Source organism: Microtus pennsylvanicus, chromosome 4, assembly GCF_037038515.1.
Source record: "Microtus pennsylvanicus isolate mMicPen1 chromosome 4, mMicPen1.hap1, whole genome shotgun sequence".
Taxonomy (NCBI): Eukaryota; Metazoa; Chordata; class Mammalia; order Rodentia; family Cricetidae; genus Microtus; species Microtus pennsylvanicus.
In genome coordinates, this window is record NC_134582.1 from 93045231 (window position 1) to 93065243 (window position 20013).

The 20013-nt window shown below is 42.1% G+C and overlaps 1 protein-coding gene across 2 annotated transcripts; it reads left to right on the forward strand.

Annotated features, from left to right (window-relative positions):
* Positions 1-3732: 3732 nt before the first annotated feature.
* Positions 3733-17587, forward strand: Eef1e1 (eukaryotic translation elongation factor 1 epsilon 1). Of its 2 annotated transcripts, none has more exons than XM_075969853.1 (4): positions 3733-3948; positions 6307-6507; positions 7641-7736; positions 15394-17587. In XM_075969853.1, the coding sequence occupies exons 1-4, from the start codon at positions 3862-3864 to the stop codon at positions 15532-15534; spliced, it is 525 nt and encodes a 174-aa protein (XP_075825968.1). In that variant the 5' UTR covers positions 3733-3861; the 3' UTR covers positions 15535-17587. The 2 variants fall into 2 exon arrangements, with proteins under 2 accessions (XP_075825968.1, XP_075825969.1); XM_075969854.1 differs by lacking the exon at positions 15394-17587 and adding an exon at positions 8654-8780 and having other exon boundaries at positions 3792-3948.
* The last annotated feature ends 2426 nt before the right edge of the window (positions 17588-20013 follow it).

Genomic DNA, 20013 nt, shown 5'->3' on the forward strand with positions numbered 1-20013 from the left:
ATGCCCAGGAATAGGTGGCCAACACAAAATAAACTATATGGGTTTCTTTTTGTTGTTGGTTTGTTTTTTGGGAGGTTTAAGGTGGGTGGGTTTGGGCTTCTTTTTTCTTTTTTGTCTTACTGACTTTTTTCATTGTTGGTTTTGATTTGGGGGGGGTGTTATTTTGGTTTTGCTTTAATTTTTTTAAAGAGAAAAAGTACATAAAACTGGGAGGATAGGGAGATGGAAAGAAAATGAGAGGTGTTGGGGGAGGGGAGAAAATGTAATCAAAATATATTGTATGAAAAATTTTTAATTAATTAATTAAGTCCTGGTCAAATTTAGACTCAGTCAGCAAGATTACTACACAGGTAAGCAATGCTGAGGTAACTCTCAGGGGCACATTGTCTTAGTCAGGGCTCTCTGAGGCACACAGCTAGCAGAATGAATACATACTGAACCAGAGAAATGTCTCTGAAGGTAAAGGGGTTCACACCAAGTCTTACACCCTGAGTTCCATTCTCGGGTCCCACATGGTAGAAGGGAAGTACTGGTTCTTGAAAGTTGTTCTCTGACCTCCACACGTGTACCGTGGCATCCATAATTCTACACACAGACAGACAGATAAATGTAATAAAAAGCATAGCATCAAAAGCAAATATATGTATATATTATATATATATATATATATTACTGGGGTATTTATTAAATTGGCATAAACAATACTGCTATCTGCAAGTCAGAGACATTGAGATCCCAATAGCCGTTTTGTTTAGTACATGTGTCTGGACGCCTTAGCAGTCCCAGTATGGTGCTCGACAGCCTGATGGCTTCCCAGAAAGCCACTGGCTTTCGGTCCACATACGAAAACTGAAGTAAATTGATGTCCAGTGTTAGCAAAGCAAGACAACAGCAGCAATGGAGATGTGGTCACCAGCGGGGGTTGACATCGAGCAGGGAAAGCAGCACTCTTTCCTCCCTTAGATCTTCCGTCTAAGATCTAGAGGTGGTGCAACTCATTCTGAGGGAGTCTGCCCCCTCAAGCGATGCTTCCATAAAGTCCTTTCACAGACTGTTTAGTTGATACGTTGATAACCAGAATTAACCATTACACTAATCAGTATTGGGTGGGTACCCATGTATATGCACATAGCGGGTGTGCTCATGCCCATAGATGGACATGCAGTGGCCAGCGGGAGAGACCAGGTGTCTTCTCATCTCATGCATTTTCTGCCAATATCTAGAAATGGCCAGTCTCCAAAGAGCCCCCTATAACTTCTGGTGGGAAATGTCAGTTGAAACCAAAATTTGGTGGGTTGGGGGTACTCTTTGCCACTAAGTTGTGTTTGTTTTGAAACTTTGTATGTTGTGAATAAGCCGAGCAAGCTAAGAAAACCTTCTTATTTTTCTTAAGACAGAAGCATCCTAAGGTGATCTGGATATTTTGATTTAAGTTCAGGACAAACGAGTTTGATTTAACCTGACCTATCTGATGCTTACAATGCCCAAATCCCAACTTTCAATAGTGTTCTATGGCTAGTCCTTTGTTTTATCCCACAGTGTATACATGCAACCCCATCAGAATAATGCCAGCTACTCTAAAACGGCCAAGAAGCTGGAGACACAACATCAGCAACAAAAAGGCAGAAGCGTTTTCCATTGAATGTGTTTGCTTCGAGTATCCATGATTAGAAACTTACTGATAATCATATATCAAGTCATTAAAAGAACACCACGCTCAGGGATGGAGACGTGGCTCCATGGTTAAGACCCCACATTGCCATTCCAGAGAACCTGAGTTCAATTTCCAGCAACAGTATCAGTGGGCTCAGAAACACCTAGAACTCCCGCTCCAGGAGATCTGACGCCCTCTTTTGACCTTTATGGGCACTGCATTCATGTGCACACAACCACAGACATATAATTAAAAATAAAATCTTTTTTAGAGAAAGAATTCCACAGCCTGTGGACATCTCATCAGTCTGATGTACCATGTGTCTTGTATTGCTTTTCTGGAGATTTCTTTCTCAGTTTGATAAATTTATAATGACATAAAAATGTACCTTCCACAGACAAATTTTTAAAAAAAGGGTATAGCCACACAGCCTAGTCCTAGTTCTTGTCTATACTTTATAAATGTCTGGGTATATAATTTGGTTTTAAAATAAATACAAAAAATGTGCTTTCAGTTGCTGCACACCAAACTTTATAAGATGGAGAGTACACCATAAATTCTTTCTTGCCTTGCTTTTTCCACTGACATATCCTGGAAACCATTATTACCACTATACTGGGGCACTCCTAATTCCTGTTCAGCAGTTCATGCATCCTCAAGGTACCAATGATAAGATGACCTAGCTAGTCCCTTATTTAGGAATATTTGAGTGTTCACAGGATAGCACTTAATAGTCTCCCACACTCATCCAAAAAAAAAAAAAAAGAAAAAACCACATTGCTAGACAGTCCTAGGCTCAGTTTCCTGACGGGGGCTATATAGTTTTGCTTCCACCTGAAGTCCCTGAGAATAGCTGCATCTTCAGGGCAGCATACCCTCGCATGCTGGCACCTTTGGATTGCCACCCGTCTGCTAGGTGACAGAGGGTTGCTTGTGTTATATCTGGTAACTCTAGAATCAGTCGTTTAGTGCCTTTTTATAGCTTTAAGTATAAGTTTTGTGAAATTGCTATCCATATTTCTACTTGTTTTCCACAGATTTGGTCTGATCTTTTTTCTTTTTTAAGCATCCATTCACACATTACAGATTCCAGACTTTTGCTAGGCGGAGGTGGTGCATGCCTTTAATTCTCTTATTGTTTGTAATTTTCTTCTTGATTGAGTTTTCAAAATATGAAACTACACAGTCTGTTAATGGGGTCAGTTTGGCTTCTTGCTTCAAAACATATGCTTCTAGTGATTATCTACTCCAGTGTAACTAAGTGGGAAGCTCGGAACTTAACCAAGGATGCTTCAAAATGTTTCCCATTTGTCTTAGTTAAGGTTTCTATTACTGTGAAGAGACACCATGACCATGGCTACTCTTTTTAAAAATATATATATATATTATGTCTGTATGTATCTTTGCAGGCCAGAAGAGGGCACCAGACCTCATTACAGATGATCGTGAGCCACCATGTGGTTGCTGGGAATTGAACTCAGGACCTTTGGAAGGGCAGGCAATGCTCTTAACCACTGAGCTATCTCTCCAGCCCCACCATGGCTAATCTTATAAAGGAAAATATTTAATTAGGGCTGGTTTGCAGTTCAGACATTTAGTCCATTATCGTGGGAGGCATGGAGGCACACAGGCAGACGTGATGCTGCAGAAGGAATCAGAGAATTCTATGCCTGGACCGGCAAGCAGCAGGGACATTGGGCCTGGTTTGAGCTTCTGATACATTTCCTCAAATAATACTACACCTACTCCAACAAGGTCACACCTCCTAATAGTGCCACTCCCTATGAGCCTTTGGGGCCATCTTCATTCAAACCTTGCTTGATCGCTGGCCCTCGTCTATATTTTATAGTTTTCTTATTTGGAGAACTCTGTGATGGGCTTGGGAATCGATGTTTTATATTTTTAAAGCAAATAGCCTAAACTTTTCTTCTGTGTTCTACAATAGTATTACAAGCATTGCAATGATTCTGTCAAACTATTTGGGCTCCCTGCTTCTCTTGGGAAAGGTTTCCTCCACTCCCAGCAAAGCAATGCACCTGTCTCAGAACGCAGCTGGGGCCCGCCCTTTATTAAGACCCGCCCCTTTGCGCAGGCGCGCTTGCCGTCCAGCCAGCCAATCGTGGGACACGTGCGTGGGGGCCGGACTTCCTGCTCTATCAGTGCCCTAGCAGTTCGGGTTCCGCCCCCGCCAGGAGCTGGGCCAAAAGATGGCGGCGGCCGCGGAGCTGAAGCTGCTGGAGAAGTCTCTGGGACTGAGGCCGGGGAATAAGTACAGCGCTCAGGGCGAGCGACAGGTGAGGCGGGGCACCGGTGGGAGAGTGGCGAGTTGACCCGGCGCCTACCGGGACTCGAGAGTAGAATCGACCGGGGCTCGAGAGTGGACGCTGCGCCCCACGTGTGTGCTGGACGGGCCGCAGGGCTCGGTCTGGACCTCCAGATCAGTGTCATCATCCCCCGCCCGGGAGCAGAAAGCCAGTTCGGGAGGCATGGGCAGAGCCGTGGGTTGAGATCACTCCAGGCGGATCGTAGCCGAGAGTGCTCCTTTTATTCAGCGACCACCTTACGATCAGTCACGGGGATGGAGCGGGGAGGCGGCCAGGAGCTCGCCCTGCAGGCGAACAGGACAGTGATTCCTGGAAGCCTCTTGGCGAAGAGAACGAGGAAGGGGCCCTGCTCATTCTGGGGACACATTGGCTTAGATATGCAGTGTGCAGAGAACTGAAGTTACCCGCTGTGGGACTGTGAGGCTCCTGGTGATATGTAAGGATTCCGATTTTTTAGGGTTTTGGAAATGAGTTGTTAATAACATAATTTGCCCTGGAAAGACTGTACTAGAGGAAGAATGGTAGTGGGAAACGCAATTTGAATGTGTATTTGGGGGAGTGGTTCCAGATAACTTGTTCTTGTTTGGACTTTGCATTAGGTACGGGTTAAATTTTTGTCCAAAACGTAGAAGTATTGTGGGGTTTACACTAACTTAAAGTGACACTGGAAAGGTTAAGCCTTTGATAGGCTGCAAAGGCCAGCCTTCCCAGGGGTGATGAAGTTCTCTGTCTTCACCCGTTTCGTTTGCATCAGCCACTACTCCCACGTTTGACTTGGGAAATTTGCCAAGACATGAATATTGCTTTCGAAGATTACTTAGTATGAGGGACAGTCACCAACAATTAAGAGCCCAACAGAACAAGCATTGAGAAGGAATACAGTGAGGAATGGCCCAGAGGAAGTGGGAGATTGTTTGTTTGTTTGTTTGGGTTTCAAGGCAGGGTTTCTTTTTTTTTTTTTTAATTTATTTATCTATTAAAGATTTCTGCCTCCTCCCCTCCACAGCCTCCCATTTCCCTCCCCCTCCCTCCTCAGCCCAAAGAGCAATCAGGGTTCCCTGCCCTGTGGGAAGTCCAAGGACCACCCACCTCCTTCCAGGTCTAGTAAGGTGAGCATCCAAACTGCCTAGGCTCCCCCAAAGCCTGTAGGTGCAGTAGGATTAAAAACCCATTGCGAGGCAGGGTTTCTTTGTGTAGCCCTGGCTGCCCTGGAACCCCCCTGCCTCTGCCTCTGGGAGTGCTGCTGTCGAGGTGTGCACCACCACACCCAGGTCCTAGTTAATACTTCCACCAGGCGTGGTTTTTAATTTTCCAGATAATCCAAGGTCCTCTTGTCTCCAAGGCACGCTTGTGGTGCACAGACAGATGAAGCAAGCAAAACACCCATATACATAAAATAAAAAATTTAAGCTTAAAAGAAAACCAAGCAAACAAGCAGTCCTCATTCTTGGGGATTTTATAGCCTCTAAAGGGGGAAAGAAACCTGTTTCCTTTGTCTTGTAAGGTTTCAAAGTTGGTCTTAGGTGAAGTCTCTAAGAGTTCTCAGAGCACGGCGTGTTGGGTCATGGGAAGGTTACATTTCCTACAGTCTCCCCCCGAGTAAGTGGTTCCATGAAGAGGTGATGAGCATCACTCCCCAGAAGGAAACATCATGCTGGCTACTCGCTTTTGTGGTTTTAGAACTGCTACAAGGCACAAGCCAGGGTTGCTGAGGCCCTGGTACAGAGAGTCTCCTCAAACTTCTATAGGTTTTGCTTAAGTAAGAAACTTTTATGGGGTGGGGGCTGTGGCTCGGAACAGGGAGGGCCCTGGGTTCTATCCCAATAGCACAAAAATAAATATATAGATTTATTTTACTAAACCAATAAGGTTCTAAATTTCAAGAAGCTGTATAATTGCCTAAACAGGTATTATTTGGGTTATGGGTAAGGGCAATCTCTTTTCTTGTTTTTTCGTTTTGGGGGCAGGGTCTTCCTATGTAGCCAAGGCTGGCCTGAAACTTGTAATCCTCTTGCCTCAGCCTCCAGGGTTGCTGGAATTATAGGCATGGGCCACTGCCTGTGATCAAGGGTGGGGATTTGTGAGTGAAATTAATAAAGTATTGTGGTTTCTGTTGTTTTCTCATGTTGTATGCTCCTGGTTCTGAATTTTGGTAACGTTTAGTAAGTATTACTACCAGTTACATCATCCAGCATGCCATTAAATTATAAACCCAACTTACAGTTATACCTAATTTAGTATTCTAGAGCATTTCCAAAAATTGGGGATTTTAGTGCTTACCTCCAGTTTTCAGTCATGATAGTCTTTGTTTTTAATTTTTTTTTTAAGGTTCCAGTTCTGCAAACAAACAATGGTCCCAGTCTAATGGGATTGGCTACCATCGCGACCCATCTAGTCAAGCTAGCCAATAAAGAACACTTGCTGGGGAGCACCCCAGAAGAGAAGGCAATCGTTCAGCAGTGGTTAGAGTACAGGGTCACCCGAGTGGATGGACACTCCAGCAAAGAAGACACCCACACTCTGCTGAAGGTATCTTAACTGTGTCTGTAGGCTGTACTGCAGGAGCCTCGAAGCGGGAGACCTTCCCCTCAGGGTCATTACTTGGTGGCCTTCTGTCCCATTCCCCTTTACACTGAATGAAATAACTGAGTCCCATGAGGCATCTACACAGAGACCTAGCCGAACAATGGTTACCAGTGCCTAGAGGAAAGGGAGAAGGGGAGCCATTTAATGGCAGTGCTTTAGTTTTGCATGATAGAAAAGCTCTGGAGATTGTTTGAGATTAGTTTGAAACTGAACATGCTTATCTATACAGGCTCAGCCTTCCAGCTGCATTCTTAACCATTCTTGAAATGGTTAGGTGGTACACTTTATGTTATGAATATAATCCTAATTAAAGTATTAATATATAACAAAGTTTTTGAAATATATACTATTTATATGTATTTATAGGTATGTATATATGTGCATATCAAAAACCAATAACAGTTTTCTAGAGATAATCATCTGAGAAATTTTTTATGTTGGGAAAAATTTAACAGTAGCATGATTTTTAAATTTTATGTCTATAGTTTGTGTGCACATGAAGGTGGTGTGTTCACGTGTAGGCGGAGGTCAGGGCTAACCTCAGGTATCTCCTATTTTCTCCACCTTGTTTGGTTGAGACAGGTTTTCTCACTAAACCCAGAGCTCACGGGTGGCTAGAGAAAGTTGGCCAGCAAGCTCTGGGGATTCCGCTGTCTCTGCTTCGTCAGCACCAGGGTTACAGGCAGGTACTCACCTACTACTGAGGCATCTCCCTAGCCAGAGTGAGCATGGTTTAGACATGATAAGAACAAAACACTACACTCTGACCTGCTCATAGGTGGCATTTAGAATGTTGCTTCTGTTGTTTTGGTTTTTTTTTTTTTTTCTGCCTTTAATCCTAGCACTCAGGAGGCAGGAGCAAGTGGATCTCTGTGAGTTTGAGACCAGCCTGGTCTACAAGAGCTAGTTCCAGGACAGGCTCCGAAGCTACAGAGAAATCCTGTCTCAAAACCAAAAAGAAAAAAGAAATTAAGTCTGAGTCCTTTTCTTTGGTTAGCCTTCTAAATGTTTAAATCATATGTCGCAACAGCTCATTTTTACTCTTTTTAAATTAAAGCATTGTTATTCTTTTTTAGGATCTTAATTCCTACCTTGAAGACAAAGTCTACCTTGCAGGATTTAACTTTACCTTGGCAGATATCCTTCTGTACTACGGGCTCCATCGCTTTATAGTGAGTATTTAAGGGGCGGTTAGCTTTTATCTGTAATATTCAGAATCACTTTTTTTAAATGTTGTGAATTTTAGTCAGATTTACATTTCAACTTATCTAAACAAGGGTTATTTTTAAGTAAGGCACTGTGGGCAAAACTCGCCACATAGCCCATTTGTGGAGCTGTGTTCTTTCTTCTACAGTTGACTCCTGTGTTTTCAGCTTCTGCTCCCGTCCTTCCATGGCTATGCCTCTGGCTCTGTCATCATCATGCCCCCGCCGCTACCCCCATGCCCTGTCTTCTGTGCACCTTCCTACCAAAGCTCGTGAATCAAGTATCTTGGTTGCCAATCTAAAGTTGATGACTCTTGTTTACTTATTGCCATCAACTGTCACCCCCTTCTGCTTGACTTCAGCCGCATCTTCTTGGCACCTTCAGCTTCTTTGCTGTGCTGTCTAGTTACCGCCATGTTAAATGTCTTCATTTTTTGTGCACAGAGCACTCTGTTTTAGAAATTATGTAAGTATAGGTTGCTAACTCTGATGGCGGCTAGGCTTGTGTCGTGATCAGCTCTCCTTCCTTCCAAGTGTCTGTAGGTGTTTCACCCTCTGGCTTCCTTGCCGTAGAGCCTTTCTTCACAGGCTTTCGCCTTGTTCGTTGAATTCTTTCATTTTTAGCCTCCCTGCTTAAAACACTCAAAGCACCCTTCTCCCATTCCTGGCCTCAGAAAGGCATTCCCCAGCCTCACCCCTTAGCTCCTCTACCTTGCCAGCCCTTTCTGGGTCAGCTCCCAAACTCTGTTTTCTTTTTTCTCTCATTCTTTCACATTTATTCTCTAAGTACTTGTTTACGCTCTACATTTGAAATCATGTGTCGTCATCCAAACTTACAACTACAGACACCCCGTTTTCTTTCACTGTTCTTTACTCTATTTAAGCGTCAGCTCACTACTTGCAATGTTCCAGTGGGCACTATTAACTGAGACACGGCGAGGTCCGTCAGAAATCAAGTAATTGACAGACCAAGTCCCAACCCAGGCACTTGTCTCGAGTTCATGCCTTCTTAGATCTTTTTCTCTGCCTTAAAAACAAACAAACTCTCAGCTCCCCAACACCCTTCTTCCATTGTGGGGGGAAAAACTTCAAAACATTTTCTATGTTCTCCACTTTGTGGATCTAGTCAGGGCCTGGTGTTTCCACTTGCTGGGTCCTCTCACCCCATCTCTTCTTTCCTGGGATCTGGAGTGACTTTTGCCTGTGTATCCGTCAGTTTTATTATCTCTAGTCCATATAAAGAAGATGTGAATAAGGGGGCGCTATGGGATGAACCTGGTGACCACTAGGCTAGTCTTTCCTAAGACCAGGCTTTTTCCTCCTCAGTAGTTCAGTAAATCCCAGCAAGTACAGTTTTTCAGCATGGAAAGATTTTCTTTTGGCTCCTGCCACTCTTCTGGCTTTGGCCCTGTCTCTCTGCCTAAGCTGTAACCTGAGTCTGCTGGCTACTGGGTCTTTCCTGCACATATTTTTGCTTTGCCCTCTCATTTTCATCCTGGTCTTTGGTACCTTCCTCTCCAGTTATTTCTATTTCCTCAGACATCTGTCTCCTCCAACATTGCCTCCTTGCTTAGGGCTGTCTCGGGCTCCTGAAACATACTGAAGTGCTCCTCTCTGTTTCTGTTTGACCCTCGTGGAGGACTTCCTAAAGCTTGACTTTGTTTTGCTTGTACTATAATTGCTATTTGGTAATTTTTGTCACAAACTGCTTACATCATAAATGTAGAAATTTGTCTCACATCATTCCTGGCACATAGAGTCAGGCTTCCATAATACCCAGTAAACATGAACAATGTATGCTGTCCAAGGAAAAGGATGCTTATATACTTGTGTGCATATATTTGCAAGGACCAAGGCGGATCTTTCTAAGGGTCTTACTGTATAGCGAAGCCCTTTGTAAACCCTAAACCACCGCAGTAAGAAGTGATACAGTTAGATTCTGCCCTCTGCAGTAGCAGGATCCACATCACCAGACTGAGCCAACCACAGAGCAGAAATACAGAAAAAAATGACGTCCACACTGAACAAGCACAGACTCCCTTGTCTTTACCTCACCGCTACATTGTAACATCTGCTTATCCCAGCACTTACTGTTGTGTTCTATAGCACCAGCTCCTATAGAAACTAATGAATTGTTTATTGTTAGTTCACCACTTAAGCCATACTTCTCAATTTGGATTTGCTTAACTTTATTAACAGTTATTCCCCAAGTTGGGAATGGTGACACACACCTATAATCCTAGCACTTGGAAGACTGAGGCAGGAGGGTTGCCCCAAGTTCAAGGCTAACCAGAAGTACATAGTGAGATACAGGACAAAGGAGGCTTTCTCAAGTGGGTGCATTGTGTTCTGTAGCACCATAATGACCTAGTTGATTAGCTTAGCGCTCCCTGCTATCCACTTAAAATTATCAGGAGCCTCCTGTGTTGCCCACTATGCTGTATTTCAGAGGGACATAAAAAGAACATAAGCCGTTCTTTTTTTTTTTTTGCTTGTTTGTTTGTTTTTTAAGACAGGGTTTCTCTGTAGTTTTAGAGCCTGTCCTGGCTCTTTTTAATCCCAGCATTTGGGAGGCAGAGGCGGGCGAATCCCTGTGAGTTTGAGACCAGTCTGGTCTACAAGAGTTAGTTCTAGTACAGATACCAAAGCTGCATAGAGGAACCTTGTCTTGAAAAACAAACAAACAACAAAAAAAAAAAGAGGTAACACAGGGAAAAGACACATGACAGATATGACAGAATATGATTGTCCTTGGGTAGCCAAAGAAATTGATGATGTTATGTAGTTTCTAACAGGGTAGAATGGCCATATAATTTCTCGTCAAAAAGGAGAGTGGCAGCTGTGACAGGATGCTTTTCGCTACTCTGCTGGTGCAGGGAAATATAGTAGTAGGTGAATAGTCCTGGAACTTAGATAGAATGGGACTCATTTACACAAAGCCAGGAATGCTTACATCGGTGTCTTATTTCTTTTTCCCTGCTGACTCTCAGCACAGTGGCTTCTACAGATGCAAGCTTATGAGATTAGCAGTATTAGGTGTTATGTACCGTATGCTTTCCTGTTTTACACCGTTTCTCCAGTGAAATGTAGAGTTTAGTTATGTCCTTCAGTGCGTTTAGAGTGATTTATTTACATGTGAAGAAAGCATCACTGGAGCTGAAACATCAGTCACTGCACCTCTTTTTGTTCCACTCTAGCTTCAATGCATCTTAGTAGCGTCTTCAACTTAGAATGATGATGTGGCACAACTTACCTCATTTCAAAAAAAAAAAAAAAGCCTCCAAGGTAAAAAGGATTTGCTGCCAAGGTATCTAAGCATTTCTCCTGGTGGCAGACACAGTCTTTCAGCTTGGGGGCCCCTGACTTGACATGAGCAAAACCGTAACTGCCTTACTTACCGGGTGTCAGGACAATTACACTTCAGCGGAGTTGTCCGCTTTACACACTTAGCACATATTTTGTGTTATTTGATATTTAATACTGGAAGAAATGTGCAGTGACTATCAGCAAGCTGGTGATTGTCTGCAGAGCTCTAAGGTCTGGTCCTTCAGCGTGGAGCTGTCGTGAAGAAGGAAGATTCCTCCTATCTAATCCACACAAATAGTAAAGTGTGTGAAACTCATGCAGACTAAGTGCGGGTTTGCGTTCTCCTCTGCTGGGCTCATGTAGATCATGGGAGAAACCTGTGCAACATTACTCTGCTATCGCAGTGAACAAAATCATAATTTTATACTGCAAAATACTGCAGTTATTTAACTGTGAGTCAGGCCTTTGGTTTTCAGGAGACTTTCAACTGTTTCCCTCAGTTCTGAATATTAAAATCGGAGTTATCCTAATCTTAGCCATTTAAACCAACTGACATTTCCTGTTCTGGAATATGTATCTTCTCTCCCTGTAGTGACTGTTGAGATTAGAGGTATTATAGTTATCATTCTCAAAGCAACATTGAATAGGATAATTCCTAAATCTCTTTGTTGACCATTGTTTTAGGCTTGTACAAGTCAAAGTGTGTGCCCTTTCCCAGTGCGAGAGCAGGCAAGGTATTCACAGGAAGAAGGACCTTCTTAAGAATAGGCCTCATAAGCTAGAACTCTGGTGATAGGGTGACACCATGGTGTTAAGTGGCATTTGTTAGTTGGATCTGAGTATACACAGGTGTGAGAAAAGTGACTGCTAGGTATTAAGTTTGGCTTGGCCACCTGCTTTTCAGCTTTGCTGGGTTAACAGTACACTGATACCTGCCCAATCCTGCATTCCTTCACTTAGTGTTTTATGTTGTTGAATTCTTACTCTGTAATCAGCACAGTCCATGAAACAAAACCTTTAACAGTCAAGGAACCTCTGGGTCATCAAATCACACACACACACACGATTGTTTCTGTTGGCTGAGTTTTCTGAGACCAGGTTTAACTTAACGCATCTTGGCATATTATATTAATTATGCTTTGTCAACAGTGCCCTAGTTGTGACTGTTGATTCCAGCTCTAGTACCAACTGCTTTCTTCCGTGATTCCACTAAGTGACAGTCCCTTATAATCAGACTGTGCCTCAAGATTGTTAGAACCCTTTGTGACGCCGTGGCTGGCCAATAAGACTGTTCTGAGCAGAGATGCATTTCTTCTGAGCACCAGTGGGATATGGGTTCTTGTAGAAAGAAAGGAGAAGGGCAAGAAGTCAGTCTGAAGCAGTTCTGAGAACATAGACTATCGGAGACAGCCTGGTGGAGACAGCCTGGTGCCGGTGGAAGGATAAAGCCTGCTCTAAGGCCAGGCTGCAAAGAGTTAGTTTGAATGTTTCCCACATTTCTTAGTGGAAAATAAGTAAACCAGAATGTTATCTGTTTGGCTTTAAGGTTCAAAGTAATTACTAAGTTCCAATATAAACAAAAATGAGTACGTAGGAGAGAGAGCCGCCGGCACCACCAGAGACTCACTGTTGTCTAGACCAGTGAGAAGCAGGAAGCAGCTTTTGCATTGTGTTCCCCATGTTAAAAAAAAAAAAAAGGAAAGTAACTAGGTGGTAGTGATAGAAAGCTGTGCTGTAAATGAAATAGCCCAGGGATGGCATCAGAACCGTTTTGTAAACCTGCTTAGTTTGTTGACAGTAAGTTTATGTGAAAAATGTTTTTTAAAAAGTAGCAGCGGTAACATGCCAAGTTTAGTCGTCATTTTCTCAGACTCAAACAGAAAGACATTAACTGTGTTCTCTGATCCATTCAGGAAGCCTGTGTATTGCTAGTAAAAGAGTAAGTTAGCTCAAATCAACCAAGACTACTATGCAATAAATATCTTCCAAAAATTGTCAAATTAAATTCGAAAATAATAGACTTAGAAGCTATTAGAAGCAGGGCAGTAGTGGTGCATGCCCTTTAACCGGGGAGTTCAAGGCCAGCCTGGTCTACAGAGTGAGGTCCAGGATAGCCAGAGAAACCCTGTCTCGAAAAACCAAAAAGAAGGAGGAGGAGAAGCTATTAGAATAAAATGGTTTTATCCTTAGGTTAGATTATAGTCCTTATTAGAGTGTGGAGTTAGTAAGGGGGTGCTTATTTATTTTGATTTATGTCATCAATTGGTATTGTTTTAAATAATGGGCCTAGTAGCAACAAATACTAGTTCTGTATGTTAGCAAATGTTTCACAGTATAGAATATGAAATATGCATATTCCTTTTCACCTGGTTCATAATCTCAGTGCACAAGCTAAAGAGAAATCAGATAATTGTTACTACCTTCGTGTTCGGAAATGTATTATTCTGTATTTTATTGCATCTTGAAAAATAACATGCCATGAGATGGTTAAGTGCAGTTTTGGTTTAATGAAATAAAAGAAAATTCTAAGAAGTTTGTCGTTTATTCTTTCATTTTGCAATCAGTACTGGGAATGAAGCCTAGGACTGCTAGACAGGCGTGCATTCTGCCACTGAGCTACACCCCTGTCCCTAAACTATTTTAAAACCTTGCTTTTGAGGACTTAGGCAACTCAGTGGTAAAAGATTTACCTGACATGGCAAGGCCCCATATTCAACAACCCTTAGCACCAACCAAACAACACAAAAAGAGCAAACAAAAACCCAGTTTTCTCTTGAAAATGTATAATATATTGGTAGAATTTTTAAAAAGTTAATTCATTTACAAAGTGTTTTGAGTACAAACTAAGGCCCACAAGTGTACCTGCTATTTCTATGTTGATGTAGCACATGCTTCTGTTATTTCTGATGTAAAAATCAGGAACATGTGGAACCATAAATTCTCTTGTAATAAAATTAGCCTTTACAGTAAGGTTGTTTGGTAATAGTTACCGCACACTAGTGTGTCCTCCATATCCTAGGTCCTGTGACTTGACAGGTATTTGTTTCTTAGGTACACCTTCCTACAGCCTTGGGACATCATCTCACCAAAAGTGCCTCCAGACATACAGACCTCTGCCTGGTGTGGGCCTGTGGTGCCAAATTGTTTCTGTGTTTATTTTCTTTGTGTTATAGAGACTTACAAGTTCTTTATAAATGTAGAGTTAACCACAGGAGAAGGGGCTTATACCACCCACACATGGTCATGGCTGCCAGTTATCGTCCTGTTTGTCTTCCTCTTACTGAACAACTTAATTCCAAAATTTGTCTTCGAGAAAAATCTTGAGTTCCCATCTACTTTGGAATTTGATCCCAAGGGAATGATCAGCACTTCTGTCTTTGCATCCAAAATAGTTAAGTGCCTTGAATCCCTGCTGCATCTAGTAGAGCGTAGGTCTTTACTGCCCACAGGTTGAGGTGTGTTTAATCAGCTCCTTTCTAAGTCGTGAGCCACTAGATAGCCTTTTCTTGTATTAAACTCTGTAAGCACTTAAGCAGGTCACTGTCTTCAAGTGGGGTTTTCCCTCTGAAGTTGAAAAGGAAGATAGCAATAGTCTCTGTGTGTATGTGCATGTCTGTGTGTAAAATATGTATATGTATATATACATAAATAATGTGTGTGTGTATCCATACTCTTTTCTTTTTATTAAATGATGTTCTCTTGTTAAGTATGTTAGACATCAAAAACTCATTGTTTTTAAGGCTTGCTTAGAAATCAGATAAAGAAAGAACCTTAGCTTTTTGAAAGCTCTTCTCTCGATAGTAGGTAGGTAGGTAGGTAGGTAGGTAGGTAGGTAGGTAGATAGATAGATAGATAGATAGATAGATAGATAGATAGATAGATAGATAGATTGATTTAGATAGATAGATTGGCTTTTTGAGACAGGGTTCTCTGTGTAACTGCCCTAGCTGTCCCGGAACTAGCTCTGTATCTGCCTCTGCCTCCCGAATGCTGGCATTAAAGACGTACCACTACCACCACCTGACTTATTTTCTTTTTTCTAATATAGTGATGAAAAATCCTTTGGGCCTCTAAATTCTATATTAATGTCAATTTTTGTATTTATGGAAAGCTTGATATTTTCCTAGAAAGCACAACTGGTTTTGAACTGAGCATTAAAATATTAAATGTATTGACTATCAAAATTGCCTGCAGTTTTCACTTCTGTGTAAACATGTTGGCTTTGAAAACAGGGGGATTGGGTGTCAGTCACCTCCCAGTGTTGACAGCTCTGCTAGTGTACAGTGAATATTATCTGTTGTTTTCAATCTCCACTTAGGTTGACCTGACTGTTCAGGAAAAGGAGAGCTATCTGAATGTGTCCCGCTGGTTCTGTCACATTCAGCACTACCCCGACATCAGGCAACACCTGTCCAGTGTTGTCTTCATCAAGAACAGACTGTATGCTAACTCCCACTAGAAGCCCCTGCTGTGCAGCAGCAAGATTGGACATGTAATGGAAAATGTATTTTGGACCATGGTACTAACATAAATTAACATGACGTCGTTTCTTTGTTGGTAGAAGTTTTAAAGTGTAAGTTTGTCTGAATGTTTTATTTGTCCCTTAGTTGAAGCTTTGCAATTTTTTAATGTAAAAATTCAACTCTTATTCAAACAGATCACGATTGGATTACAAATTATTCTCGTATTTATAGGTTAAATTTATTAATAAAGTTTGGAGATCAGTGGCTCAATCTTAAAAAAAAAAAGTTACCCTGTCAGTGTTTCACATCTGGCTTTTTCATGTTTTTAAAATTCATTTTCTTCTTAGATATTTATAGTAGTTTATTGAAACTTATGATAAATTATGCTAAGGATTCAGAAAGGGAAGATGGATATTTGTTCTCAAAATATTTATGTGAGCTAGTAAATGTGAGTTTAAAAATCAGCTGTGCTTGTTTCTTTCTTTGCTGTAATCAGCATTTACTGAGGTGACGCTAACTTCTGGGCCCCCACCAAGAGGTTAGTTAAAGGCATTCCTTTAAGCTAATGACTTCCTCTTGTCGGGCATCTTGAAAGACAATGTGACTTAAGAAACTGGGCCTCACCCATCTCATCAGCGACAGAAAGCCAGCCAGCATTCTCAGAGTCTGCCACTGCAACGCTACAGAGCAGGGACCCTTGGACACTGTTAACCACGGCTCTCTTGATGCTGTAACTCTCACCAGTGTGGTAGTTGTGGGTTATTGAGAGTTAAAGAGCCTGTCTGTCCAAATAAGAGAAAACAGAGTTGGGCATTTCATGACCTTGCATGTTCATAACCCAGCCATGGTCATTAAGGATCACAAATTCAAGGGCAGCCTAGACTACACAGGGAAACGTTGACTTAAAGAAAACGATGAAGGGCTAGGGTGTAACTTAGTGGTGAGTGCTTGCGGAGCACCCCTAGTCCTGTGTTCAGTCCCCAGAGACAGAAGGGAGGGAGAACCTAAGTAGTACTATCCAAAGTTCTAGGGAAAGAGTAAGAAATTTGAAAATATTTAGCGCCAGTTGAATCTTACTGTTACTGCTAAGCATGAGATTCTAAGCAAAGCAAAAGCCCTGCTTCTAAACATTACTACAGTGGAAATCACAATCTTTCAACACTTGTGCTTTTGGGGACATCTTAGCTCCAAAACATGAGTGTTCAGTAAAATAAATGTACTTACAATGCCAAAGAGCAAATGAAATGGTTGCACACTGTAGCAATTGTATTACAAGGATGTAGCTCAGTAGAGAAGTGGCATCAGTCCGAATTAGACCACTCTCGCCCTGTAGTAGTGATGAGACACTGGTTAAATCCATGCAGCTGATGAAATTCCTGGAGTAGAGGTAGGAGTCACTGATCTTGTCTCACTTCGATGGTAATCATAAAAACTGGAAGTCTGTCTCTTCCTACTCCATCCCTGAGACGCCAGCCTGGTCAGCATGTGACTGCATCTGAGATAGGACAGAAGGTGGCAGTGCTTCATCTAATTGTGGAAAAAATAGTCACGTTACTGCCTGTAAAAGCCAGTCTTTGTAAAATGTTCCTTATTTTTCTTATGCTTCTGAGGTGTCCATGAGATACACCTGAAATGTGAACGCTCCAGTGGGTGCTACTCCTTCTGAAAAGTGCGTGTCTCTTTTCCACCAGTTCTGTCTGTAATGCCCAAAGACCTGCTGCGCTGACCATTCAGTGATTGCCCTAGTGTGTTTTTTACTTGGGGGTAACATACAACACATTCTTGCTCTTAGAGAATCTACACCCCGACAGCCTGTGAACAGGCTCCTGAGGGAGGGCACACAAAGATTCTTTTGGGAGCTGCCTGACCCCACCATTGTCTGGAAGTAAATACTAAGTATCGAATATAACTGTTTATTGTGTTCTGGGCCCTGCACTGGAAACCTAATGTTAACTCGTGCTGACTTACAAAGCAAAGAGGACAGACTCTGCCGCATGAGAAGCAACACTTGAGACCATAGTGGAATAAATGAGAATTATATTACCTTTCAGGATTGGTGACAGCCTGTCCATATTGTTCAATGATGCTCCCTTGCTGATGGGTCTGTATTTTGCATACATGTCTATATTCTACATACAAATTTCAGAAACAGATAAAGAATTCCAAGTAGGAAAGCATTGCTTTTCAGTCAAGAGTTCTTGGGTTAATTCACTAACTAGGATAAAACTAGTTTAAGATAAGAAAGTAATATCAAAAAAGGTCATTTGTTCATAGACAAAGTTACATAAAATTCATGTATTTTAAGCGAACTTCCCAGCTGAACACTCCTCCAGTTAATGGATTATTTCAGCAAAGTTTTTACAGACATAGTTGTTCCCACCATCTATCTGCAGACAGAAGTATGGTATAAGGAACCCCAGCTGATAACTGGAGCTATAGATAGTACCAAATTCTACATATACTATGCTTTTTCCTATATATGCATGTGTTTGATGAAAATTATAAATTAGGTACTGTAAGAGACAAATGATAGAGTAACTTTGGACAGTTAGGACAATACATTTCTGCCACAACGGTTAGTCTGACAGCCAGGATAGTTACTAAGCTACTAATGGGTGGGTAGGATATACAACGTGGATACATTGGACAAAGGTAATTGGCATTAGGGCAGAATTTCATAAAGCTCCAAAATCATCACAATGTAACATGAATTGTCTGTTTCTTGGAATTTCCACTTTAATATTTTTGGTCTACACCTGGTAGTGGGTAACTAAAACCAGCGTGAAATCTTCCATGGGATGGAACTGCTGTACATGGGAATTTTCCTGTTAGACACTGGTGTCACCTCTTCCTAGCTATAATTAGGGGACAGAAACAGACGTGGAAGGTGTCCTACAAGGACAAGGCAAGAAGGTGACAGCAGTAGAAAGGACGGCCCACTGCTAGCACGTCTTGTCACCGCCCCTTAGAAGCCTATCTGATTTAGGAAGTCTCTCCAGAATTGCCTCAAGATATGATGATAAAAATTTAAACAAACCTACAATTAGGAGAGTATAGAACTGCCCTGTAGTCAGCTACACATACATCACTCCAACAGATAAAATACACGAGAGCTGACAAGTAGTCAGATTAGAATCACTGTGAACTGTCGCCTTTTCAGGTATATTTTTTTCTTAATATTTGACTTCATTCCTTTAATGATAAAAAAAAAAGACAAATGTTACATGAACTTTAATATTAATCTAGCTTTGGCAGAGATGTGATTTAATGGATTAGTGCATTTAGCTTTTTTACCCCAGAGAGCAATATTTCTTCTTTCTCTCCATAATTAGATAATCTGCTGCTACCCATTACCAAGGGCACTAAATTTCAAATTCTCTGTACACCTCAACAGGCTGCTACATATCTGGCCATCTTAATTTTAGTCTTGATTTATGGAAGCTGAATTACATTCCCAACCCTTCCTGGAGCTCTGGGTGAATTTCATTGTGAAAGCGGTGGAGAGAAAAGTTAGCATCATATATCTCTCTTGCCGGGCAGACTTTTCGACACACAAGGGGCTCCACATCCCGCTGTTCCACGTCTCGTATGGTGGATTTATAACACTGTGAAGCTCAGCTCTAGGGTTACACACAAGCATATCACAGATGAGGTGGGGAATTTGATTTTACAATAATGATTACTAGTTGCAGAGCCCGGATTCCTGTAGGCTCTGCCTCTATTCCCCAAACTGCCTGTGAATGAAACTAATTCCTGCTGCTTCCCAACCGAATCAGACTCATCTCTCACAGAGCAGAGGGAGGCCGGAAGAATGCAGGTGGAAAGTCAGGAGAATCCAAGACCTGGCCCTCTTTTCTGTTATGTCTCAAGTGTCTCTACTTCCATGATTATTTTGATTTTTAAGATAATGGCTTCCTTGTGAGGCAACAGAAGCCCTGAACCTTTTCCAGTTCGGTGAGTTAATTTGATAGTTCCTTCATGCTGTCGCTTCCATTTCCACAAGGCCAGGTCCCTAGGGCTTGCCGGTTGGATTATAGATCCCGCAGATTTGGCCTGCCGTGCCTGCTGAGTGTCATCTGTCCCTGCAATCTTGCCATGAATAAAATTTATTCTCCCTCACATCATCTGCTTGAGAAATCTGTGCCTGGCAGGCCTGTCTGCCCATGTTAAGTTTGGACTACAGTAGCCATACAACTAATTTGACAAGGCATGACTTTAAATAAGAAGGCCCCAGGCTTGTTTTGACCAAGATGAGAAACTTCCAACCCCCAGATTACCAATTCCGAAGTGCAGTCTCGGAACTGGACCGTTCCTGTGGTATAAGCTATCAATCTGCACAGCCCATGTCTCCTGTTCTTCTGTGGCACTTACCTTGCATGTCATAAAGGTCCTTAGAGACTTTAACTTGCCGCCTGGCCTCTCCTGTCCTGTTTTCTGCATATGAGCCCCATCTGTTGAATTTAAAGAACTCAGTA

Coding starts and splice junctions, on each gene's coding strand:
- Eef1e1 (XM_075969853.1), top strand. CDS start 3,862: ATGGCGGCGGCCGCGGAGCTGAAGCTGCTGGAGAAGTCTCTGGGACTG. Junction 6,508..7,640: donor ACACCCACACTCTGCTGAAG/GTATCTTAACTG, acceptor ATTCTTTTTTAG/GATCTTAATTCCTACCTTGA. Junction 7,737..15,393: donor ACGGGCTCCATCGCTTTATA/GTGAGTATTTAA, acceptor ATCTCCACTTAG/GTTGACCTGACTGTTCAGGA.